Genomic DNA, 25,044 nt, shown 5'->3' with positions numbered 1-25,044 from the left:
CTTACTTGGCCATGAGGTGGAAGGCCTGTGTTCAAACAACAAGATGGGAGCCAGAGTCTCAGGGCTGCCAGTTGCCACACTAGCTCTGGACTGACTATATTGACAGAAGAGAAGGAGAAGGAAACATCTATTTTGCTAAGGCCCTGATAGCCCGGCTTTTCTATCAGTTCCAACCACTGGAGTGCCAGCTCACCCTGGGACAGGCTGGCCTGCTCCATGGGCCACTCTCTAGGGCAGAGCGATGTCTGATTTGGCCCAGAAGCCCACAGGGCATGGCAGCCAGCCTTCTGGATAATTTGTGGAAAAAAGTTCCAAGAAAACAGGTTCCTTGTTTCAGTATTTGTGAGGGGGAAAAAGGTATTATTCTGTGTGGTTTTTAAAATTTAATTGCCCAGCTCAGGACGAAAATCAAATAATATTTGAAAGAAATAACTGGAGACTGGATCACAAACGTATACAAGTTCCATGCAGTATCATTTAAAAAGTACAGAAATGGAAAGCTATACGTTGAAAATGGGGGTTAGCTAAAATCCATTCTATAATAAGACTCCTTAAAGGTAAAAAACCCCAGTCGATACAGAAATCCAAGTTTATATATTTAGTATATTTACACATAGTAAAAAGCCTTTATATCGAAATGTTAAAAGTTCTCTCCATGTGGTAGGATTATAGATGATTTAATTATTTTTCCTTTTTTGTTTTCCTCATTTCCTATAACGAACATGTTATGATTTTATAATTGCCAATAAACAAAGTTAAAAACAAACAAACAAACAGACGACAGAAAGGAAGAGGGAAGGACAGGCCCTCCCGGGCCCTGTTGGCTCCGACTCGCCTGCCGGCTCCTCCTCCCACTGCACTCTACCGCCTGGCCTCCTTACCTGGAGGCGTGAGAAGGGAGGAAAGCGGCCCCTGGACCTTCCTGACGTGGAGCCAGCTGAGCATGGTGCCCCCTGCCTGTGGATGTCGCCCTTTGCTGAGTCAGGGGAGAGTCTCCTCGTTCATTCCTCTTTGGGGGCGTTCGGGATTTCTCCGGAAATCACAGTAGCCCCCAAGGCCATACTTACCCATGGACAGCTGAAGATGTGGATCTGAACAGGATGGGATCTGCCCTCTCCTGCCAGCGCTGTGGTGGCAGCAAAGGAAAAGCCAGGAACCAGTTTCCTTCCAGTAAGAATTATTTTTAATGGTTTAAAAATGAGTCTGTACAAAACCAGCACCACCATTTGGTGCTTCCAGTCCACTGCGGGATCCCAAGGTTCTCTTCCAACACTATCTCTTTGGCCAATTGTGCCTGAAACCCCTGCAGAGACAGCATGAAAACAAGTTACTTCTTTCAGTTTGATGGATGTTTGTTCTCAGCTGATTCATAAAATGCTGCGCACACTAATGCTGCAGAACTGAGGGAGAATAGCTTGTTTGGCATCCTGGAGAACGGAGCAGGCAGCAACTCCCCCCTGCACCCCGCCGTGTGTGGGCTGGGTCAGTGCTCTGAGGCCCAACAGGGTTGGCTGAGCTGACCAAGATCTAAAGGCAGGTTCCTCCTCGATCACGCACACCCTAGGGCAGAGGTGGGGAACGTCCGGCCCATGGGCCACACAAAATCATTTGGTCTGGCCTTGCCAAGGCATTAGGGGTGAGTTAATTAAATGTCTGACTAAATACAAGCTAATTTTTAAATTGATGATTTGTATGGCCCTCGAAGAATGTACAAATATCCAAATGGCCCTCGGCAGAGAAGCGGTTCCCCACCCTGCCCTGGGTCCTTTGATCTCAGGGCTGCTCTAAGGATTAGGATGTAAATACTCAACATCTGGGGGTTTGTGTGTGGTTTTCATGCCTCTGAAACAGGCTCATCTAGGGAAACTTCAAGCCCGTTTGCTCTGAGGTGACTGGGAAACTGGTAACGGGTGGAGAGAGCTGAGGACTGGCATGTGGGCCCTGGGACAGCTGAGACTGACCCGTGGCCTCCCAGTCACTTCCCCTCTGCCCATCGCCATTTTCCCAGACTCAAAGGAGGGACGTGGTCCTGAGAGGCTGAGCACCCTCCCATCCAGCCCTCTGAGCTCATACATACCTGTCTGACTTTCCAGTCGGAAAGGACATGCTTTTGTTTCCCATGGACTGTTTAAGTTTTTTGGCTGTAGGACATTTCTGAAACGGAAAGAAGCACAAAGACAAGATGAGCTATTAAAGGAACTGGGGGGCTCCTCCCGGGCCTCATGCTCCACATGCCAAACTCTCAGCCCCTTTTGGCTCTGCCTGGCACCAACACCCACACGGGCAAATACAGGCTTGTGCCGGCACCAGGAGTGCTTCTGGCCTGCAGCTGTCATTCCCATGGTAGCAAACACAGAAAAACACCTTTAAAACCACACACCAGCCTTTATAGTCTCTTAAAAAAGAAATCTTTTTTTTTAACTGCTGGAATCACTGGTGTGTATTGTCTGTGCCTGGGAAGAAATGAGGTGAGGGGAAAGATATGCAAGAGGTTCCTGGATGGACCTGTCTTCCCAGCCATAGAAGCGGTAAAAAAATAAGCACCCCACACTCGCTAGAAATCCCAAGTATATTTCTTACCTTGCCAGACGGGGTCTGCTTATTTGGATCAAACTGGGAAGAAGGTTTGGGTTTGCTGCTTCCTGAAAGGTAAGAGTGATCATGTGAGTGAGTTCACACACACGACAGGCTCACTGCTGGGCTGGGTGCTATCACTGGAAGTGTGAGCTGTCAGTTGCTACCCTTTATGACAGTGGTTCTAAACCTTCCTAATGCCGCGGCCCTTTAATACAGTTCCTCATGTTGTGGTGACCCCAATTTCATGGTTACAAATTGAACATAATGAAAGCATAGTGATTAATCACAAAAACAATATGTAATTATACATGTGTTTCCCGAGGGTCTTGGGCGGCCCCTGTGAAAGGGTCGTTCGACCCCCAAAGGGTCACGGCCCCCAGGCTGAGAACCTGCTCTGTGAGGAGGGACTGTGGCTGATGTAAATTCATGCCGGGCCCTCAGGAGCGAAGGGCAGCGGCCGGCCACGCGCTCACAGGCCTGTCCTCAGGGGTCAGGCGGGTGCTAAAGCACCGGCCACTTTACCTCAAGGAGACCCGCTCGGGTCTGTGTGCGGGATGGTGCCAGTGTCCGTAACTTGGGCCGAGGCAACCACCCTGCCCAGCCTTTTCGCTCTCCAAAGGGACACACTGGCAAGGAGGCTGATGGTCAGGAATGCCACCTGCAGCCTGCACAGCAGATGGGCTCTCACAGGCTAAGGCACCAACCAGAGCTTCGCATCATGGGCATCGGGTTTTTCCCACAAACAAGATCTTTACTGCGTGTGTGTCTGTGAGAAACTGTTTTTGGACACAAGCTGCGGTGAGGAAGGGCGCAGACACTTAGAATGGATGCCTTCTTGCTAAACCACTCCAGCGGCCGGTGATGGGTTTCTCCCCGTCACTGCTGTTTCTCTGCACTGCTCTCCTAAGTCTGGGCGGTGCATGTCTTGGGCAGGGCTGTTTGTGACTGAGTCCCGCTTTCTTTACTCTACAGCTGCCCTTCCTCTGACCTGGACAGACACCCAACAGGGCAGCAGATCTGGCCTCACCAGCGAAAGCCTTGAAGTCCGACTTGCTGTAGTCATAAGGGGTAAAATCTTTCGCTGGCGCATCCGGGTCCTTCGGCTTCTTGGAAACTTTGAGTCGTTTCTTCTCCTGTTTCTGTTCTGTGGTCCCTGGGTCACTTGTTGCTCGCTCTCTCTTCATGGCGGCGTTTTCTAGCTGTAGGTCGAACACATCCACAGGGGGGAGAGGGAGGTGCATGAGGAGGCAGCCCGCGGCCTCTGCTGTGAGCACACTGCTAGGGCTCAGGTGCCTACCAAGCGGTGAGACTGAGCAGTGGCGGTGAGAGGGGTGTGGGCCAGAGTCTGAGCAGAGACAACACGGGCCATTTAAGGAAGGCCAGGGCCAAGCCTCCCGGGCACCCTGGGGTGAGGAGGAGTATTTACGGGGGCAGAGAACACTGCTGGCTTCAGTTCCTGTCTACGGCTGGCCGGGTGGGATGGCCTATCTATTCAAGCCAGTGGAAGAAACCACCCCAGAGGCATTATAAATAAACTTTTTTGAGGGGACATGAGGCAGGCACTAATTGCAAGCCAAAATGAACTGGAAGGACAAGAGCATTGAATTCGCAGCAGAGGCAAGTCCTCCTGATATTTGAGGAAAATCCTGACAGTGACCAGGGGCACAAAGACCCAGCAGAAAAGCCAGCACGTACGGCCGCCTGCAGCCGGACAGACACGGCCTGCTCCGCCGCCGCCTGGTACTCCTCGGTGGCCTGGTTCCGGGCAGCTGCAAGAGAGAGAACTGTCTATGGAGCTGCTGACGCAGGCCAGGGCGCCATCCCCACCTGCCTGCCCCGTCCACGGGTTACCAGTGGAGGGCACCCTCCCCGCTGCTCAGCCTCTGCAGGGGGGCCATGGTTCTCACTCTGACAGGGTGATGACCACCCCGCCCCCGCCCCCGCCCCGGTCCTCTCCCAAGAACCCACACCCAGCACCACGGCCTACTTGACATCTCTGAGGACGCCAACAGGACTCTCAACCACAGCATGTCAAGGACCACAACCAAAACCTCTTCGGCATCAAACGGGCTCCCTCCTCTCGATGGAGACCCCACCTTTCTGGCTGCTCAGGACAAAACCCTCTTGCACCCCCACATCCGACTCGTCACCAAGTGCTGTCGGCTCTACCACAGGAACCTCCATTCTGACCACTTCCACCCCCTCCTCTGCCGCCATCCCCCCAGCCAGCACCCCCTCACCTGGATGACCGCCACGTCTCCTCACTGGGCTCCCGCCCCTGCCCTCTACCCTCTGGTCCCTACACAGCAGCCAGAGCGCCCTTTCCAAAGCGTAGTCAGCTCTTGGCACGCCTCCGCTCCCAGCCCTCCGAGGCCGCCCAGCTCACCTGGAGTGCTATGTCCTCACCCCCTGCCTCTCTGCCGAGTCCCCTCCACCTCACCACCCGGCACCTCCTACCTCTCTCTCTGCGTAATGCCTACTGCCATCTGACAGAACACACACTGAGGGGCTTATTGTCCACTGTCCCAGTAGAAGGCACGCTCCATGGGGCAGCGGCGGGGTCTGTCCTGCTCACTACTGTGTCTGGCACTTTGTCGAATGACTGAGTAACAGAATGAGGCACCGGGGCTACTCTAACAAACACCTGAGTGGCTGAGTTTACAAGGAAGTGAATGCTACCTGTTTGCTCAGCTGCCTTCTTCTTGGCAGTTTCTTTAGATTCTTTTTGTACCTGTACCTGGCTTGCCAGCTTCCAACGGTTGCTGATCTATAATGAAAACAGAACAAAAAAACTCCAAAACTCAGTCACCTAGGAACGCTTTATTTTTTTAATGAGGCGATGCAGGGCATGCTAGCCTAGTCACTACACACATTCTAAGTCATAAATTCCAAATCTGATGACACAAAAAATAAAATCTCATGCTGGCTTTATTTATAATACTTATTAAGAAGGACAAGGTACAACTGTTCCAGGCACTGGGCCAGATGCTTTCATATCATCATTCAATCCCTTCCACAATCCTGGGAACAACAGGCTCAGAGAAGCTAAGTAACCTGTCCGAAGGGACACACACGGTTAGTAAACGGGGAGCTGGAACTCAGGCAGGACTTCTGCAAGCCTGCGTGCTCCTCTGTGACAGCACATTTACCTGTGGCCTCAGAGCACATCTAGGTGGTGGGAGATGTAAGCACGGAAAGGGATGGATGGTTGTGGAGTGTGCCACACCCAGTGGGGGAAAGAGGAGAGAAGGCAAAACCTCCGCCGGACTCCCCATTTCTAAAAACAACAAGCTAACAACCAGCGACAGGGCTGAGGCCCATCAGGGTTTTGGCCTGATTCTTGGGCGGTGCTGGTGAGCAGAGGGAGCCAGGCCACCCATCTGATCAGAGCAGGCACTTCCTGCAGGGAGGAAGAAGGCTTTTAACAATTAACACGCTGGCTCCCAGGAACATCTCATGGGGATCCAGGGAAGGTGTTTTCTTATTCTTATTCATAATGCTGTTAAAAACAAACCAAACAATATAAAACAGAGTGTTTTAAAATTTAAGCTGTCACCTTTAAGAGCCTTAAATTAATATTCACACATAAAAATGCATAAAGCTGTACATTTAACATCTGTGCACTTTACTACATAGAAATTAAACCTCAATTTAAAAAAGGCACAAAAAAATAAAAACAAACCAAAACCCTCCCCCAAAGACCTGTTTCTTAAAGGGTTTTCCCAAAAGCTCCTGAGAACCAGATTAAAGGCTTGGCCCTCTCTCTGGAGAAATGCTTGTATAAGAAGGGTTTTCACATTCATTTTCAGGGGGTTTGCAGTTGGGTTTGTTTAAAACAGAAACTTGGTTCTTATAATTAAGGAGTCTCCCTTTCTTAGAAAGTCAGTCTTAGAAAGGATGACAAATCCACTTACTTCATAGATTTTTGATGATGGGTCAAACTTTGCTGCCTGAGAAATGTGAGCATGGTGTTCTATCGAAGGCAGAAACTGGAGAAATGGAAACAATCACGTTAAATGCTGTGAAAAATGGAAGCTGGACCCAGGCTTCAGGGTACCCAGAGGGGATTTCTGGTCGGTTTCATCTCAGGAGGCCTCCGCTCCAAGCGTCAACATGGCCTTAGTTCACTGGCACTCAAATGAGGTATTCCTGTTGGCTTCGTGTCAGGAGACCTCGACTCCCCACCAGGACACTGGGGACAGCCCACCCCCTGCACCCTCTCTTCCTTTCCAGACCGGCACATCCTACACCGGCATCACTTACCATCCTGAATGGGTTTTCAAAGGACTCCATTATGTTCTGGGCTTTCTTCTGTGCGACTGTTAATGGAGCCTTTCCATGTTCTTCAGCACTCGGTTCCTGCAGGAACAGACAGAAAACAGTCACTTACAACCGGAATCGTTCTGTGACATGAAGATGCAAGCAAGAGAATAGTAATGGCTAATGTCTGCGAGCCCCTCCCACGTATGAGCCACTACACTAGCCTGTAACAGCACACCGTGGAGCGTTTAACACAGTCAGTAAAGCACTGTGCCTACAACCTGTGAGGGAGGCGGTGCTTTTCTCACCACCTTCCAGATGAGGAAGCTGAGGCTTGCAGAGGTAAGACTTCCAGAGCCTCAGAGCTAACAGGCAGGACAGGGGTGGAAACCCACGTCTGTCTGCTTTAGAACTTCAGATCGTAACCCGACACTTACCTGAAACTTATAATTATACACCTTTATGAGTAATCAATGACATTAGGCAGCAGATTGCTGCTTCCAAGTGTGTTCATAAAACGTGTGCGAACCTGTTGCTTACTCTGTAGTTAGGCCCTGCCACTCAGAGCACAGGCAGAGCACAGCCTCCTTCAGCCCAGTGGGTACCTCCATGTTCCCACAGCCCGCAGGGCACGCTCACATTGTGGGCTGCCTCGTCACCTTGACGGTTCATTAACTCTGTGGTCAGCTAAAGCTTCCAGACTTCTTTCCTCAGGAATTACTGAAGCAAGGCCTGATCTAAATGTATGTCATCAAGTGAACAGAAAGCCAGCTCCCAGGCAGTACGCTCTGCGGGCGGCATTTCCCCTCCTGGCTGTGGCCCAGCATTCCAGTGTGACGGCATGGCTGTGAACTGGGACCCTGAAACCCGCTGAACCAGCAGCCTTTTGTCATCTGAACATATGTTAAGCTTAATATGTATCTCTATTTAAGTAGCCTGTACTATGCTTCTCTTTCTTGGCTCTTTCTTTTTAGAAATTAAGTTTCTCTTCTACCACATCAGCTGCCTGCAGTATTTAGAGTCTTAGCCTCTTATCCCTGGTTATTCCAGGGATCACCCATCCTGACCAACAAATGCACCTTGAACCTCCTTTTGCAAAGAACCTGTAGTCAAGTCACTGGCAGAAACAAGAGCCTGCTGGGCAGGACAGACTGGGATAAGCTGTCACAACCCAACGTACATTCCAGGAGCACGGCCTGGCCCGGGTTGGCCATGCTGTCTGCAGACTGACCAGTCACTACCTACCGTTACTCAGCCTCTTTCTGGAACGGGAAACAAACTTCACCCCACTTACTGGTGCTGCGTACCCCGCTCCTCACTATGTCTAAGGAGCCACAGTGTAGGAAAGCGTGTCAAAGTTTTCTCTCTCTCCCACACACCCGGGTGGGCTGGCACTGGTCAGGGAGGTCAGTGCTGGACACTCTGCCGTTCATCAGAGCTCCCTCCTCCCTCCCGGGAATCGGGTGGCAGAGTGGAAATAGTCCTGGGGATCACTGGCCCACGCCCTCTAATCTCCCAGGTAGCAGTGAGCATCAAGATGCCAATCCTTCCTCGCGACTTTCTTCACACAGAGCTCACTCACGGAGAATCCTCTACCCACCTCTCACGGACCCCCTGTCCAGAGAGCAAACCACCTCGTGATCTGCCTCCATGCCTATCCCCACTGCTCCTGGGTCTTAGTTTTGGCATTAATTTCAGAGGTGGAAGCAACCCTCTGGGCATAAGAACCCAGGGCGTTTCTGTGGGTCTGCATCGCCTCGCTGGCGGTGCTGTGTGACTCACGTTGAATAATGTGATGACAGCGGTAGCGATAAGGCATTTGGAGTCCAGCAGGGCCTTGTCCTCTCTTCCGGCAGGGAAGAGGCTGGCCTGTTTCTGCACTGGCACAGGCCCTGGAGGGACAGAGGCAGCAGGGTCAGAGCCTATGGGATTGTGTACCCGCTTCCCAGCCTCTCCAGACTCCAGAGGCCTCGACCTTACCGCTGGCTGGGGTGACAGGATAGCCATCTGAAGGGGCGTGGGAGCAGTCGTGAGGTCCAAAGAGAACGTTCTCCAACCTCTGCATCAAAAAGAAACCAACAGGTGCAATGAAACGCCTGCCAGCACGCAGGCCTCCCGCCAGTGCGAGGCACCGGCCTGGCAGATGGTTATTTTGCACTGGCTTGGACCACTATCTTCCCAGGGGACGAGATAGCAGACATGTCACTGTACCTCAGGATTGGGCAGTGGTCCACTCTTCTTCACTCCAGCCGCTACTTCAGACTACACAGGAGAAACAGAGAGAATTAGGAAAGCTGCTGAACTTGATGCCACATATATTTGTTCCTCAGCAGACTGTGTCCCTTCACTAGACTGTGTTTTTCAAGAGCTGAGATTGCCTGCAGCCCTTCCTCCATCCCAGTGCCTGGCACTGTCATTGCTGAGTGCTCCGCCATGATCTGTGGGATGAGGGAATAGGGCCCTTTATCATGACCAGGCACAGTGTAGGTTTCCAAAGAGCCTGAGAAAATTCTTCTCTAGTCACCAGGCTCCTCTCTTTACGTGGACGAACTGTGGAGCTGAGACATTTTAACGTGAAGACTGCAAGTGTGTTTATCTTCAGGGTCTCCTTTTCACCTCCAGGGGGCTGATTCTAGGTCTTCCTGAATCAAAAATCTTCCAAAAACTTACAAACATGACTCAGCACATATTGATAATGCTACTGAGGCAACACGTTAAAAACTGTCCCAACGCAACACACATCAAACATGCAAACCTACTTGACCGTGTATCACCTCACAGAAGCACACACACTGCACTGCACCTGAGCAGCACACGCACACACAGCAGCTCTTTCGGAGCCCCCATTCTCCTAGCGTCCTCGTCCCCTGGGCTTCATGTTTGGAGTGAGCTGTCTTTGACGCCACTTCCATCATCTCCCAATCCACCTGCCACTCAGAGCGCACCTCGGCAGGACTTAGCGCGGTGCTCAGAGGAACGACAGCTGTTTCACCATCAGCTTTTCTTCTGACGGTGCTTCTTGCACCTGCCCTCTCCTTTCTATTTCTGTGACCACCACCCTCCTCAGGGCACCACCTCTCACATCTGAGCTCCCTCACCAGAGAGCCTCCTCCATTTCGTTCATGAGGCTAACTGCCTCCGAACAGGTAACCAGCCCAGTCACTAGACCAGCCGTGGGCAAACTACGGCCCGCAGGCCGGGTCCAGCCCGTTTGAAATGAATAAAAGTAAAAAAAAAAAAAAAAAGCCGAAACCGGTTTGGCTCAGTGGATAGAGCGTCGGCCTGCAGACTGAAAGGTCCCAGGTTCGATTCCGGTCAAGGGCATGTACCTGGGTTGCGGGCACATCCCCAGTAGGAGATGTGCAGGAGGCAGCTGATCGATGTTTCTTTCCCATCGATGTTTCTAACTCTCTATCCCACTCCCTTCCTCTCTGTAAAAAATCAATAAAATATATTAAAAAAAAAAAAAAAAAAGACCGTACCCTTTTATGTAATGATGTTTACTTTGAATTTATATTAGTTCACACAAACACTCCATCCATGCTTTTGTTCCGGCCTCCGGTCCAGTTTAAGAACCCATTGTGGCCCTCGAGTCAAAAAGTTTGCCCACCCTTGCTCTAGACATTAGTTGTTAGAGCATCAGAAATAAGGCCCCTAGAAGGATACGCGTTAGCTGTGACTACCATAAAGAAGACACTCCCACTGGGTTTCATAAGCCCTGTTATTCCCTGGCTTTTTAGAGTGGAGAGATCTTTTATGTAGGAGGCTACAAGGAGCAAGACGCTGACAGAACAGGCTGTGGACTGGGGAACCTTCTGCAGAAAGGCTTCTTACCTTGAGCAGGGGCATGTCCCGAGCTTGCTGGATTAAAAGATGCATCTCGTTGATTTGCTGCCGTACGAGAGGGGGTACAGGGTTGCAGCAAGCTATGATGCCCTGAGGTTCCCTGAAGACAAGAACACACGCAACTCACTGCTTAGGAACACAGCTCTCAAAGGCTTCCGGACAAGAGCAATGATCAGGTAGGGCCAGGGCGCTAAGGCAGAGGGAGACTAAGAAAACAGTGATGGCAGGGCAGCGGGGCTAGCCGCTTCCCACGCTCTGCAGCACCAGCTTGGCGCAGGTCCTCACACAGCCTGCGCCTGCTCTCGGGGAAAGCAGAGAGAAGGACCACAGCCCTGTTGATCTGCAGTTCCACAACGGGGTGAACAGAAGATTATGGATTTAGATTCTGTGCTTATACTTCAATTAGCATCATAAGACATTTAAACCACGAGATGCTTTAGTCTGGAGAGAATCCCTTGAAAGTGGATGCCAATGCCACAGGCTCAGGGGCTTCCACAGGACTCAACATACGGCATAACCACTGAAACGTTCCAGTTCAGGAGTTTCAGTTCCTGAATGGCAGCCCGAGGGCAGAAGCTCTACATTCCTGGACTTGAGCACTTCCTTCGAGGCCAATCTCTGAGTCAGCCTTGAGGGAATACATCACAGAAGCTTGCTTTTGAAGGACCACATTTCTCTGCTGAGAAAGTGGGAACATGTTCATCGGCGCTCAGACTCACTTAGGCAGCTCTTCGGCTATCTTTAGCATCATGTGGTTTGGCAGGACGTATCTGGAACAAAACACACAATGGGCGGATTACATTAAGTTCAGCCAGCAAGTTCCAGTAAATGCTATAACCCAGGGGAAAATGTAACCAGCTTTCATGGCAAAAGGAGAAAAAGTCCATTATTTCCTTGTTACCAGATCTGCTCAGTCTACGAGAAATGTTAAAAGAGTCCCTAATCTCTTACCCGTAACTTTCATCTTCCCTCCGAGCGGTCTTGTCCCTCCAGGCAAACAGCAGCTGGAAGGCTGTCAGCTGCTGCGTGTTGAGGTGCTTCTTTTGCTTCCTATATAGTTCAAGGTAGGACTCATCCGTGAAAATAGGTTTGATGAATTTCTGCAAAATGTTACAGAATATTCATGACCAAAATTGTGCCCTGGTGGTGAAAGCCTGGGGTGGGTGCGGTGGGGAGGGGCAGCTAGGGGTCATTCGGGGGAAAAAAGGGGACATATTTAATATTTTCAACAATAAAGATTTAAAAAAAATTGTGCCCTGGGCTCTTCAAACGTTTGGCTCTCGTCATAAACGTAAAGAGCAAGGAAAGACCTGGGACCTCATCAGGAAGGAAGAAAGTCCGGGTTTGTGTGCGGGTGGCTTTACCTTGAGGCAGATATCCCTGCTGCGCTGCCACACCACCTGCAACTGGACGGGCTGGCCGTTGCCTCGCTCCCACAGTTCCAACCGCATTTTGTCATAGATGTAAAGCAGGTAATGGGTGTCATCTCGGGCGTAGTTGAGCATTTCCTCAGGCAGAGGCCTAGAACAGTGACAGAGGACGCTTTCACTAACTTCCCTCAGCAGCCGCACTTCAGTGTGTCTACTCTGTAGGCGCTGACTCGCTTGGCCCCCTTTGCTGTCAAAGATTCTTTCACAGCTGATGACAGGCCACTGTTTCACAGCCGGGTAGAAAGGGCGGCAAGACAATGATGTTGGAAATAAGGACTTTGTCACCTGAGTTTGAGTCTTAGCTCCAGATATCTGAGCTTGGATGTCACCTAAGCTCTCTGAGCTCACTTTCCAGACCTATAAAATGGAAAGGCCCCTCGTAGCTACGGTGAGGATCACACAGGACAGCATCCCTACAGTTCTTAGCTTGGAGGGTGGCACATGGCAAGGGTTAACTAGCAGGTAGTGGCTTTTAGATTTTGTCAATTTTCACCTTCTATTCAGAATTTAGATTCTCTTTATAAATTCTGACATGCAGAATTGGAGAAAAGTTTAGTGGCTTCTTCATACAACAGCCCTGTAAACTTATGGAGAAACCTAGTCGTCTGAAAAGGATCAAGTTGAGCAAGAATTCCAAAAAATGTGGCAGGACACCATCACAACCCTATCCTATAGTAAACACTTATTATTATAAGGATAACTTTATTTTTTAAAATTTCACTTATTGATTTATTATTATTTTTAAACTAGGGGCCCGGTGCACGAAATTCATGCACTGGGTGTGCGTGGGGGGGGGGGGGGAGAGTGTCCCTCAGCCCAGCCTGCCCCCTCTCACATACTGGGAGCCCTCAGGCATTGACCCCCATCACCCTCCGATCGCCTGATCGGCCCCTTGCCCAGGCCTGACGTCTCCGCCAGAGGTGTTAGGCTTGGAAAGGGGACCCCCATCTCCCCCCGATCACTGGCTCTGGCCCCCGCCCAGGCCTGAGGCCTCTGGCCCAGGAATCATGCCTGGGCAAGGGACCCCCATCTCCCTCTGATCGCTTGCTCCACCCCCCGCCCCAGCCTGACGCCTCTGACCCAGGCTTCAGGCCTGGGCAAGGGGACCATCATATCCCCCCAATCCCCGGCTCTGCCCCCCACCCAGGCCTGACGCCTCTGACCCAGGCTTCAGGCCTGGGCAAGGGGACCATCATATCCCTCCAATCCCCGGCTCCGCCCCCGACCCAGGCCTGATGCCTCAGCCAGAGGAGTTGACCCTCATCACCCTCCGATCACCAATCACCGGATCGGCCCCTTGACCAGGCCTGAGGCCTCTGGCAGAGGTGTCAGGCCTGGGCAGGGGACCCCCAGCTCCCCGCGGTTGCAGGCTCCGCCCCTGCCCAGGCCTAACGCCTCTGGCCTAGGCGTCCGGCCCAGGCAGCGGGGACCTGCAGTGGCAGCGGGGGGGCGCCGCGATCGTGGGCTTCGCTTTAGGCCCAGGCAAGGGACCCCTAGCTCCTGGGACTGCCAGCTTCGACCTTGCCCAGCTCCCATCGCTGGCTCCACCCCTACTTCCTGCTATCACTGGCCAGGGCGGCAAAGGCGCCTGATTCTCCGATCATGGCTGGGGGGCAGGGCAAATGCGGCCCCAGGGCCGCCTTTGCCCTGCCCCCCAGCTCTTAGCTCCCCCCTGGGTTTCCGATCACTGTCAGTGGCAGGGGGCTTCTTCCTGCTTTCCCTTTCGCCTCCCTGCATTGTGCCTACATATGCAAATTAGCCGCCATCTTGTTGGCAGTTAACTGCCAATCTTAGTTGGCAGTTAATTTGCATATAGCCCTGATTAGCCAATGAAAAAGGTATCGCCGTACGCCAATTACCATTTTTCTCTTTTATTAGTGTAGATTGATTTTAGAGAGGAAGGAAGAAACATCGATTTGTTGTTTCACTTATGCATGCATACATTGGCTGATTCTTGCATGTAACCTGACCCGGGATTGAACCCAAAACCTTGGCCTATCGGGATAATGCTCTAACCAGCTGAGCAACCTGGCCAGGCTCAACCACGTGCCTTAGAACTCTCATGCCTATGGGAGATCATCTCACACACATATACAGCCATCCCACTAGGGAGATGTGTTTCAAATGAGATATCATGACGAATGCTGACATGGCACATCTCTTTCAACCACCTTCCATGGAGCGGAGTGTACCACAGCCCTCCACAACTCCACAATTCCAGCTTCACTTATGCCAATGGCAACAGCTCAGCTCAAGCCTCAAACAGTGTTATAGGCTGAACACAGGTCTCCATGGATGAGGTTAATGACCACCCACTTTCTTCTACACCCATATCTCCTTGTCAGGAGCAAACTGACCGTATTCTCCAATCAGCCAGCTGGTACTGCTTGTTTGATTCCACATTGCAGTAGTGTTTCAGCAGATGGTCGAGCGAATGCCTGCCCAGGTTAAGAAGGCGCGCTGCCTGATGGGTATCAAACATGTTCACGACGTACAGCCCGAAGTCCTTCTGCAGCCATTCTATGTCTGAATCAGCACCATGGAAGACCTGCAAACAAGACCAGAGCCATGCAGCACCTGCGTGAAGGCCCCTGCGCTCTCAAGTGAACTCTGCCTCCAGGTCATCAGAACACTGGAATTAGAAGCCAGAAGGGAGATTAAGATGGGTTGCGTTCTAAATGCTTCTTTTAATTTGGGCCCCAGCCTTCTACACTCCTAATTGCACACTCTTAAAAGTGTGCTAACAGCCAATGATTCTAAGGAAGCGGCTCTGCTTGCTTCAAGGGTAGTCATTAAGTTCAAACAATCTTGATGGCACAGGCTCATTGCCGTAGTCATTAAAATGATTTAACATTTTTCTGGGTGGTAATGAGCTAAGTCTTAGCTGTTCTAACAGAAGTTTAGAAACAAAAGCAGTTTAGTGTGTGGTACCCTAGTGTAGGAAATTACAACGATTTCTCTCAATGTTATTGGGCCTATGTTGAAATAATAAAACAGTAAACTGAAAAGCACTTAAGTCTTGCGCTTACAGGCAGGACTGAAAAAGGCTGGCTGACCTTGACAATAGCTGGGTCTGTGAGGCTCTCGTTGAGAATGTACATGTCACTTCGCAGCTCCAGGGTGTCCACAATGAAGTCTTCGGTCCGGGTGGAAATCTGCATGAGGCAGGTCAGCCCCAGGAAGCTCCTGTAAGAATGGTGCTAAACACGCGGGAAGAAGGAAGAACAGGAAAAACGGATTTTACTAGGCGTCCCAATACTGATTTTGAACAGTTATGAAACAAGTTGTAGGATTAATTACTTTTTACCAAAGCACAGATTTAAATTAGTATTAATTTTATATTTCTCAAGATGAACTCACAGAAAATGTAAAAATTTCACTCCAAGTCATTTACAAGTTACCTCCAAGTCTATGGCAAATTCTTGACATTTCAGGAGCTTCTCGTTGAGTTCCACTAGTTCATCCAGGGAAGATACAAAATGGCAGGGTGTCTCTCCCACAGGCCTATATAACTGCGTCACAAAAGTCCAGGCAGAAAAGGAGAGGAATGTTAAGAATCATCCTTCACTAAAGTGCACAATGAATTAAGAGTTCAATAAATGATACAAAGTCATAACCTACTATTTTACAGATATTAGGGAAAGTCAAAATCATATCAGCTAATCTCGCGGTTTGGTTCTTCCTGGGCTACTCAGATACCAACCAGCCATAAAGTAAGTTGGGGGCTAACCTGGGGTTGTGGCTTTTGAAGGACTGAATCCGGTGGAGTGAAGTGATCTAGTTCGTATTGATAAGGGTGTGCAAACCTGAGTAAATAAAACAAACAAAAAATCTTTTTTTACTAATTCCATTTTTACTCCAATTTGTAAAAACAAATGGAAAAAAAGACCATCGTGAAAATATTTTATCTATATAAAAAGCATCATTATTTCTCCTTTTAAAACATGTTTTTAATTGTTTTTTAGAGAGAGAGGAAAGGAGAGTGAAGAAGGAGAGAGAGATGGAAACATCAATCAGTTGCCTCCTGCCTGCCCCCTACTGGGGACTGAACCCACAACCCGGGAATGCACCCTGACCGGGAAAGGAATCAGAGACTTCTTGGCTCATAGGTCGATGCTCAACCACTGAGTCACACTGGCTGGGCAAAAGCATCATTATTTCAATGATAATTGAAGTGCATAAGAAAAAAAATTCAGATGATACTCGCTTGTCCTTAAAGTAGGACAATTAAATCTATTATAAAGATCTGAGCACTTATTTGCAAAGGACTGTATGGTCGGTGTTGTGGATGATACAAAAATGTGAAGTATCTAATTCCTTGTGGTTTGGAATAACAAAGCTGTGAAGTGAGAGAGGTGGGGAAAATATGGTTGTGCATCAAATGATGTCTTTTTTCTGTTCCTCCATCATCTATTGTATGAAAATCCCAATCTCTGGGCTCCTTGAGGGCAGGGCCGCCTTCATTACCTTTGTTTCTTTAGCATTAACCTGTGGCCTCACAATGGACAGCTGGGGCGGAAGGAGTGCTCAGACAGCCTGGCTATGTGAGAAAAAGACCAACACTAACACAGTTTTCATCCCCTCTTTCTTTATTCTGAGGACAAAGTCCTTTTGTCTGTTTTAAGCAGAGGGCTTCCAAAATGCTTATTCTGCCAGTGAAAAATGTCTTTTCCTTAATTTATTAGTGAACCTTAGCTTACTGTTTGACCCCCACCTAACAAGAAAAGCGGAGTGGTATAGAGAAAGGACAATTTAAGAAAACTTGGGTTCAAGTTCTGTGCAAAGTCAGCATCTCTAACTGTTTTCACATCCTTACAATGGCGAGGGGAGCCACTGCCACCTCTTAGGACTGCACGGAAGGCCACAGAGGACGGTGCTGTGCAGGCCCTCCGCAAACACAAACAGGAGATAAGGTGAAAAATTCTCTGTGCTCATTTAGACATTTTACAAAAGTAAAGCGAGTGAAAATGTGGCACAAAAATACATTTGACATAAGAAAGTGTGGTATAGAAATGCAATGTATAGATGAAACCTGTATTTTATTAACCAGTGTCACCCCCAATAAATTCAATCAAACACAACAATGCAAATGTGGCATGAAGTTCAGAGAGGCAAACACTTACATGTCCTGCTCCACTTGCTGCGTTCTCTGCTGATGGATGAAATCTGCCAGAGCAGCGGGGACATCCAAGTCCTCAGGACGATCCTGTGGGCACTCCCGCCTTTCTCTGGAGAGTGCTGGGGACCAAGCAGTGACAAACACATCACAGAGGGGCAGACACATTTACATCCTGTCTGGTGTGGAGGGTTACTGGCTCCCTTTGAGGAAAGGACGGTGGGAGGGAGACCTTTTTCCCTTTATTAGGTTTGTTAGGCAGAGTGTGCACTACTTACCCTGAGGGAGGGGTTTCTGGGCATTGGGCTTGATGAAGATTTTAGGACGAAATGGAGTGTTGGAATTGTCAATCTTCTCTCGGAATTTAAGCTGAGGTCGGATGATGTTTTTTGCATGAAGCAGCCGGAAAGTTTCAGATTTTGTTTTTTTGCTATATTCTCCTGCCTATGATCAACGAATACAATACTTTATAACACAGCAACTCAATGAATTAGAAGAATAAATTTCAACTTACGCCTTCCAAGAGTCATTCATTTAAGAATGTGTGGGGAAAAAAAAGTATGTGTGTGTGACACTGGAGGGGGTGGTGTGTAAAGTAAAGAAGAGAGTGGAATAAAGGTATATCTGTTTATGAGAATGAGTTAGGCAGTGGCCACTTCTGCATCCAACAAATTATTATTACTTTTTAAATATATTTTATTGATTTTTTACAGAGAGGAAGGGAGGATAGAGAGTTAGAACATCGACGAGAGAGAAATATCGATCAGCTGCCTCCTGCACACCCCCACACTGGGGATGTGCCCGCAACCAAGGTACATGCCCTTGACGGGAATCGAACCTGGGACCCTTGAGTCCGCAAGCCGACGCTCTATCCACTGAGCCAAACCGGTCAGGGCTGCATCCAACAAATTAGAACAAAAATGCAAACTAGAATGGGCCAAAGCTGACATTAGGTGCTGTAGGGAATGTGAGAGAAGCCTCACCTTACGGTTCCAGCTGGACACGATTGTTTTGGGGACCTGTAGTCCTGTGGGGAGGACAGGCTGCTGATTCTTATTCACACCTGATGCTTCATCCAGTAAAATACCCTAAGAGTGGAAGAGATATATTAGCTCAGTATCTTCTTTTCAAGGTTAACAGAGTTAATTACCTAAAAGTTTAAGAACTATATTCAGATAATATACACATATAAAAGCAATTAAAGCATTCTCTGCTCAAAGACAGGGCAGAAATCAGCCACTCCCGACCCTTGTTCAACTCTCTTTACAGTTCTGAATTGGGCTGAAACTTCAAACCTGATTTAATAGTGACGTGGCCCACCAAAATAATTAAAAAGACCCTAGACTGCAAATATTAAACACAGAAGGATAGCATTTGCAATAAGGATGAAGAGTGTCCTGACCTACTTTGTACGATAGAAGCAGATGCGGAGTATTAGCTGGGGCACCACTAACAGAAGTGCACCCAGGTGACCGATGGTAGCATGGCAGGACATAAAATCAGAAGATACGAGAAACCATGGAAATACCTGTGGGCACTCAGGCTGTGGAAGAGAGGATTTCAGAGGACAGGAGAGTCTGATTTAAATATCTGCAGCACCTTCACAGGGCTAGGATAATCTCTGTGTTTTGGATAATCTCTGTGTGTTTCTGTAAATAATATTCTGCTGTAGAGTTCTGTGTAAAGGCGGTAAGCTAGATCAAACGATCCACATACCCTTCCAATCATGTGAGTCAGAGTGTTTAGCAGATTGTGAATAACAGTAAAAACAGACTAAGTTTTGGTTGGGCTTTGCATCCAGAGACCTCTTCTCTTACAATACAAACAAGATTTGCAAATCTGGAAAGTAGGTTTATAAGAAGGCACTTTAAAAATAGGATTCCACTGGGCAGTGAAATTTTGAAGTGATATACTTGAACACAATTGCGATTTTTTTGGGGGGTGGGGTGGGGAGGAGCCAAATATAAGACAAAAGAAATGTTATAGGCAAGAAGTGCTAAACTTTCTTTTCATTTCCTAAGGTGCTTGTTTTTTTTTCATTTTCTGATAATACAAAAGCTCTTCACTTGTTAGTAAACTTAAGAGTAAGGTGCAATACTCACCACTCTTTCCAGAATAACATCATTGGTATCAACTAGTAAATCAAACTTGTCCTCCAATTCAGTCACTTTACTTCGATCCTTAATGTTGCTTCGACATCCATGGTACTGCATTACCTTGCTCATGCTAAGGACAAGAAAACCAAGATTAGTTTGTATACTTTTATTCATTTCTTTACAAACTTGGAGAAAGCTTGAAAGGCTTAGCTCAGGCTATTTCTAATACTTTATGATTGAACTAATAAAACTTGCACTCTTATTAAAAGCATTGTGTGGCCCTGGCCAGTGTGGCTCAGTTGGTTGGGCATCGTCCAATGCACTGAAAGGTTGCTGGTTCGATTCCTGGTCAGGGCACATGCCCAGGTTGTGGGCTTAATCCCGTGTAGGGGCCATGGAGGAGGCAGCTGATTGAATTCTGCTCTCACATAGATGTTTCTTTCTCTCCCTTCCTAAAAATAAAACAAAAACAACATTGTGTAGCCTTGGGAAATTCACTATATCTCGCTAAGACTCATCTGCTAATTGAAGGGGTAGAAGAAATTACCTCAAAGCTGCCTTTGAATTCTAAAAAATGTATAATACAATGTAAATAATGTATTCTGCAGTCGTCGTTTCAACATAAAATCTAAAACATTTTCTAAATCTGTCATGCAACAGCTAGACCAGTGTTTGTGTAGTGTCTGTCCTAAAACCTTATCAGAAAGCTAAATCTCGTGACTCTGCAACTTGTGTGAAAGGATCTTGAATCCAGGCTTCCAAGTCCTATATAAAAATCAAAATCCATTGTTTCATTTTTACACTTCATAGCTTTTTATAACACAGAAAATTATGGTAAATAAAACCCACACACATTTCAGAAAACTATATTCATTTCTTTAAACATCAAAGACAACAACCGTATTTAGTACTTACCATTGAAGCAACCTGTCTCCCTGTGTTTCACAAAATACCTGGAAGCCAGGAAAACTTCGGTAAAAATCATACTCATCGCCAAACTGTGGTAGGCCCCCAGATGCCTTGGTGACGGCCACTACTGACCCAAGAGCAAACTGCCAAAAACCAGAAAAACAAGCATGTTTTAAACATCTGCTATACATGACACATTGTGCTAGAGCAGGGGCGGGAACGTTTCTCCTGCCAAGGGCCTTTTGGGTATGTATAACGTCATCCGCGGGCCACACGAAATGACCAACTTAAAAATTAGCCTGCTCTATTTGGTCAAACATTTAATTAACTCTCTACTAATGCCTTGGCAGGGCCAGACCAAATGATTCCGCGGGCCTTATAGTGCCTGCAAGCTGGACATTCCCCACCTGTGCTAGAAGAGGAAGACATACAATCTCACAAATATTCATTTGGTGTCGATTTTACCCCAGGCTCTCAGGATACAATGGTGAACACAAAACCAAGTTCTGGAGCTTACATTCTTGGAAGAGTGGGGAATAAAAGAACAAATCTACGTATATATATATGCCTAATATGCAAAGTGTCCCCTCGGGAGTTTGACCAACCGGGAGTTCCATCATTTGCTATGATGTGTGCTGACCACCAGGGGGGCAGCACAGAACGAAGGAAGGCCCCGGCTGGTGGCCGGCAGCTGCTAGGGACTCTACCCATGCACAAATTTTGTGCACTGGGCCTCTAGTACATATATAATATGCTAGTATTCAAAACGGCCTGGGTTTGAATCTTGACTCTGCTACCTACTAACTGTGATCTTAAGTTATTTCATTTATTTGGACCTTAGCTTCCTCCTTTGAAAAAGAGGCATCACAAAAGTGCCTACCCCATAAGCTGTTGAGAGGATTACAAAAACTCATTAAAATCTCTTAGGATCACTACCGTTACTACTCAAATTCAGATCCATGAGTTTTGTTTTTTTAAAAAATATATTTTATTGATTTTTTACAGAGATGTAGGGAGAGGGATAGAGAGTTAGAAACATCGATGAGAGAGAAACATCGATCAGCTGCCTCCTGCACACCCCCTACTGGGGATGTGCCTGCAACCAAGGTACATGCCCTTGACTGGAATCGAACCTGGGACCCTTGAGTCCGCAGGCCGACGCTCTATCCACTGAGCCAAACCGGTTAGGGCCATGAGTTATTTACAGGAATATTTGGGCAGGCATTTAAAACCAGTATAAGCACAGTCTAAAACTTTTGGATGACCAATTGATAACGGCTACTGCCCACAACTGGACTTCCGTTTATGGTTCAGTTCGTGCCAACCAGTCCTCTATTTTAATTGTGAGATAACGAGAGGAGAAACCTGACATTGCTATCATAGATAATGCAAATGACTTCATTGTGAGTTGTGAAATAGATGTTTCCCAAGAAAGAAAAGAGAACCCTAGCTGGTTTGGCTCAGTGGATAGAACATCGACCTGTGGACTGAAGGGTCCCGGGTTCGATTCCGGTCAAGGGCACACGCCCGGGTTGTGGGCTCGATTCCCCAGTAAAGGGCGTTCAGGAGGCAGCTGATCCATGATTCTCTCTTATCATTGATGTTTCCATCTCCCTCTCCCTCTCCCTTCCTCTCTAAAATCAATAAAAATATATATATTTTTTAAAAAAGAGGAAGGAAGTGGGAGCTGGGCTTATGGTGGGGCACGCAGCCGCTCCACTGGTGAGCATGAACGCCCCCAATCAGGACCATGGCTAGAGAGAGGTCCAGAAACTTATTCAAAGCCAAATAACTGAGTTAATCATAGCTTCTGCTAATAATAAAGTGGATATAACGTGGGTGGAGTTGTGGGGAATTTGCAGGGCTAACTTACACATTGTTTTAGTTTCATTTTGTAAGAGCTATGTACGAGGCGTTTAAGCCCAGTTTTTTTATGTCTGTTCCTAGCTGAGCAGCACTGCACACGTGATTGAAATGAACCCTCTGTGCTCCTTCCATAAGGCACTGGTCCATGTCCCGTGGTCCCCAGAGGGAAGGCTCGGGGGCCACTGTAACAGGTGACAGTCAGCCCAGGCCTGGGGACTGTGTAGGACTGGAGCCCAGGGGAGGGAGAGGTGCCATCCCCGGGCAGGAGGGGGCGCCGGCCGGTGTGGGGAACATCAGGCAGCCGAGCCCTCCGCAGAGTTGGGCGGGTGGCTCCGGCGGGGGCGGGGCGAGGTCCCGAGGGCTGGGACATCGGGGTGACAGGAAGCCCTCACCCCTGTGGGGAGGGCTCTCCTGGGAGAACGAGGGCTCCGGGACGCGGGGCGACCCTCGGTGGCCCGCGTGAGACCCCATCCCCGGCAGGTTTAGTGAGGGACTGTGCCCGGCGCCCGGCTCCGCGGAGGTGCGCGCGGCCGGAGGGCGGCCGCCGAGAGGGCCCAGGCCTACCCCCGACCGGCCGCGGCGGCTCCCGTGCTCCCCCGCCCCCTGCCCGAGGCCCCGCGGACTCACCTTCACGAAACTGTCTGCGTCCGGAAATCCCGGCAGCACCATCTCTTCCTCGGACTTGGCCGCACTCGACGGGGCTGGGGCCTTAGGCTCCGCGGGACTGGGAGGCGCCATGTTTAATGCCTGCGCGGCTCTTCTCGCGAGAGTGACTCGGCCGGCGCGACCTGGCGCACCGCGCATGTGCAAAGGGGCCCCGGTGTTGGAGCGTGTGCGTTGGGGTTGTCATCCCTGCCGTGCTCTCTCCACGAAGTGAACTTTACATTTTTCTTTTTCTTTTTTTATTTATTTTTTCTTTTAATTAAAACTTTATTGTTCAGATTATTACATTTGTTCCTCTTCCCCCCCCCCCATAACTCCCCTCCTCCCAGTTCCCGCCCCACCCTCCGCCCTCACTCCCCACCCACTGTCCTCATCCATAGGTGCACGATTGTTGTCCAGTCTCTTCCCGCATCTCCCACACCCCTTTCCCCCCCAAGAATAGTCAGTCCATTCCCTTTCTATGTCCCTGATTCTATTATAATCACCAGTTCATTCTGTTCATCAGATTATTTATTCACTTGATTCTTAGATTCACTTGTTGATAGATGCATATTTGTTGTTCATAATTTGTATCTTTACCTTTTTCTTCCTCTTCCTCTTCTTAAAGGATACCTTTCAGCATTTCATATAATCCTGGTTTGGTGGTGATGAACTCCTTTAGCTTTTCCTTATCTGTGAAGCACTTTATCTGACCTTCAATTCTGAATGATAGCTTTGCTGGATAAAGTAATCTTGGTTGTAGGTTCTTGGTATTCATCACTTTGAATATTTCTTGCCACTCCCTTCTGGCCTGCAAAGTTTCTGTTGAGAAATCAGCTGACAGTCGTATGGGTATTCCCTTGTAGGTAACTGAGTTTCTTTCTCTTGCTGCTTTTAGGATTCTCTCTTTGTCTTTTGCTCTAGGCATTTTAATTATGATGTGTCTTGGTGTGGTCCTCTTTGGATTCCTTTTGTTTGGGGTTCTCCGCGCTTCTTGGACCTGTAAGTCCATTTCTTTCACCAGGTAGGGGAAGTTTTCTGTCAGTATTCCTTCAAATAGGTTTTCAATATCTTGGTCTCTCTCATCTTCTGGCACCCCTATAATTCTGATGTTGGTACGCTTGAAGCTGTCCCAGAGGCTCCTTACACTATCCTCGCATTTTTGGATTCTTTTTTCATTTTGCTTTTCCGGTTGGGTGTTTTTTGCTTCCTCACATTTCAAATCATTGACTTGATTCTTGCGCTCCTCTGGTCTGCTGTTGGGAGTCTGTATAATATTCTTTATTTCAGTCCGTGTATGCTTAATTTCTAGGTGGTTCCCCAATATAAGATCGAGGGTCTCATTAGTTTTCTTGTAGATCTCATTAAGTTTATCGGCGGCTTCTAAACAGTTCTTGAGAGACCTTAAAAGTGTGGTTCTGAACTCTATATCTTCCATTGACAATTTTGTCCTGTTTCTTTGTCTCCGCATTTTGTTATGCTTCCTTGGTGCACCCCCTAGTGGTCTTTGTGCGCAGTCTTATAGTTAAACCTTGATTGTTGTAGCTAATACCAGGGAGGGTTTGACCTCCAGGCCAAGTGGCTATGAGAATCAGCTGTGTCTGCAGTGAGAGAACTTCTGTCCTCTAGGGAGGTGCTAATCTAGCCTTTGCCTGAGGCTATCCAGCAAATGCCTCTGTGCAGGGCTTGGGCGGGGCGGGTTGCACAGGATCAATAGGGTGGGCCGGAGAGAGCAGTTATGGCGGCTCTCAGTCCTGTCCCCAGGGGCTCTGCCTCTCTGAGTCCCAGCACCCGCTGCAAACCTCGGAGAGAAAGCTGCACTCGCTCTGACTGAAGCCAGACAGTCCCGCTTCTCCCGTTTGAGTCTGGGTCCCTAAAGACTCGCCTGTATCTGGAGCTCAGAGTCTGCGACTCCCTCCCAATTGAAAACGCCAACCACGCCCTCCGCCGCCAGCCGGCTCCGCACACTCCGCACCTCAGAATTTGACTTCAGCACTGCGCCTCCTCTGAGTGTCCCTATGCGTTTCTCTGTCCTCCTAGTTGTAGGACTTCCACTCAGCCAGCGTTCCTGTGGTTCTGGGTGATGTCCCTTCCGTTTTTTGGTTTCACTTTTGAAGTAGTTGTTCAAAGCAGCAAACTCCGGCGTTAACCTATGCTGCCATCTTGGTTCTCGTACATTTTTCTTTACCCTCATATTTTATCATCCCCACAACCCAGTGATTGAGCGTGAGACCCGTAGGACCCAATTTTCCTCATATTTATTGTTTTTTTATCCTCACCCGAGGATTTTCCCATTGCTCTC

At 48.6% G+C, this 25,044-nt stretch overlaps 1 protein-coding gene across 2 annotated transcripts; it reads right to left on the bottom strand.

Moving 5' to 3' along the window:
- Window positions 1-378: 378 nt before the first annotated feature.
- Window positions 379-22,923, bottom strand: EXOSC10 (exosome component 10). Of its 2 annotated transcripts, none has more exons than XM_081085542.1 (25): window positions 22,728-22,910; window positions 20,241-20,377; window positions 19,332-19,455; window positions 18,213-18,317; window positions 17,508-17,673; window positions 17,237-17,351; window positions 15,844-15,919; window positions 15,515-15,625; window positions 15,170-15,313; window positions 14,471-14,661; window positions 12,048-12,204; window positions 11,635-11,783; window positions 11,403-11,453; window positions 10,672-10,783; window positions 9,049-9,099; window positions 8,818-8,896; window positions 8,620-8,729; window positions 6,841-6,936; window positions 6,492-6,566; window positions 5,257-5,344; window positions 4,273-4,346; window positions 3,605-3,776; window positions 2,581-2,642; window positions 2,078-2,154; window positions 379-1,303 (listed from the first exon to the last, which is right to left on the bottom strand). In XM_081085542.1, the coding sequence occupies exons 1-25, from the start codon at window positions 22,902-22,904 to the stop codon at window positions 1,273-1,275; spliced, it is 2,730 nt and encodes a 909-aa protein (XP_080941668.1). In that variant the 5' UTR covers window positions 22,905-22,910; the 3' UTR covers window positions 379-1,272. The 2 variants fall into 2 exon arrangements, 1 of the variants encoding a protein (XP_080941668.1); XR_013995644.1 differs by having other exon boundaries at window positions 1,168-1,303; window positions 5,257-6,076; window positions 22,728-22,923.
- Between the last annotated feature and the right edge of the window lie 2,121 nt (window positions 22,924-25,044).

Source organism: Myotis nattereri (genome assembly GCF_964212035.1).
Source record: "Myotis nattereri genome assembly, chromosome: 3".
In the NCBI taxonomy this organism is placed as follows: Eukaryota; Metazoa; Chordata; class Mammalia; order Chiroptera; family Vespertilionidae; genus Myotis; species Myotis nattereri.
The sequence above is the reverse complement of the archived record's forward strand: the minus strand, read 5'-3'. Positions and strand labels throughout refer to the sequence as shown.

Bases quoted from the DNA above. Each gene is read 5' to 3' on its own strand.
- EXOSC10 (XM_081085542.1), bottom strand. From the start codon at position 22,904: ATGCGCGGTGCGCCAGGTCGCGCCGGCCGAGTCACTCTCGCGAGAAGA. The intron at 8,897-9,048 runs GTACAGTGACAT...TTTTTGATGCAG, and splicing joins GACCACTGCCCAATCCTGAG to AGGTTGGAGAACGTTCTCTT. The intron at 5,345-6,491 runs GTAAGTGGATTT...TTTTCATTATAG, and splicing joins CATCATCAAAAATCTATGAA to ATCAGCAACCGTTGGAAGCT.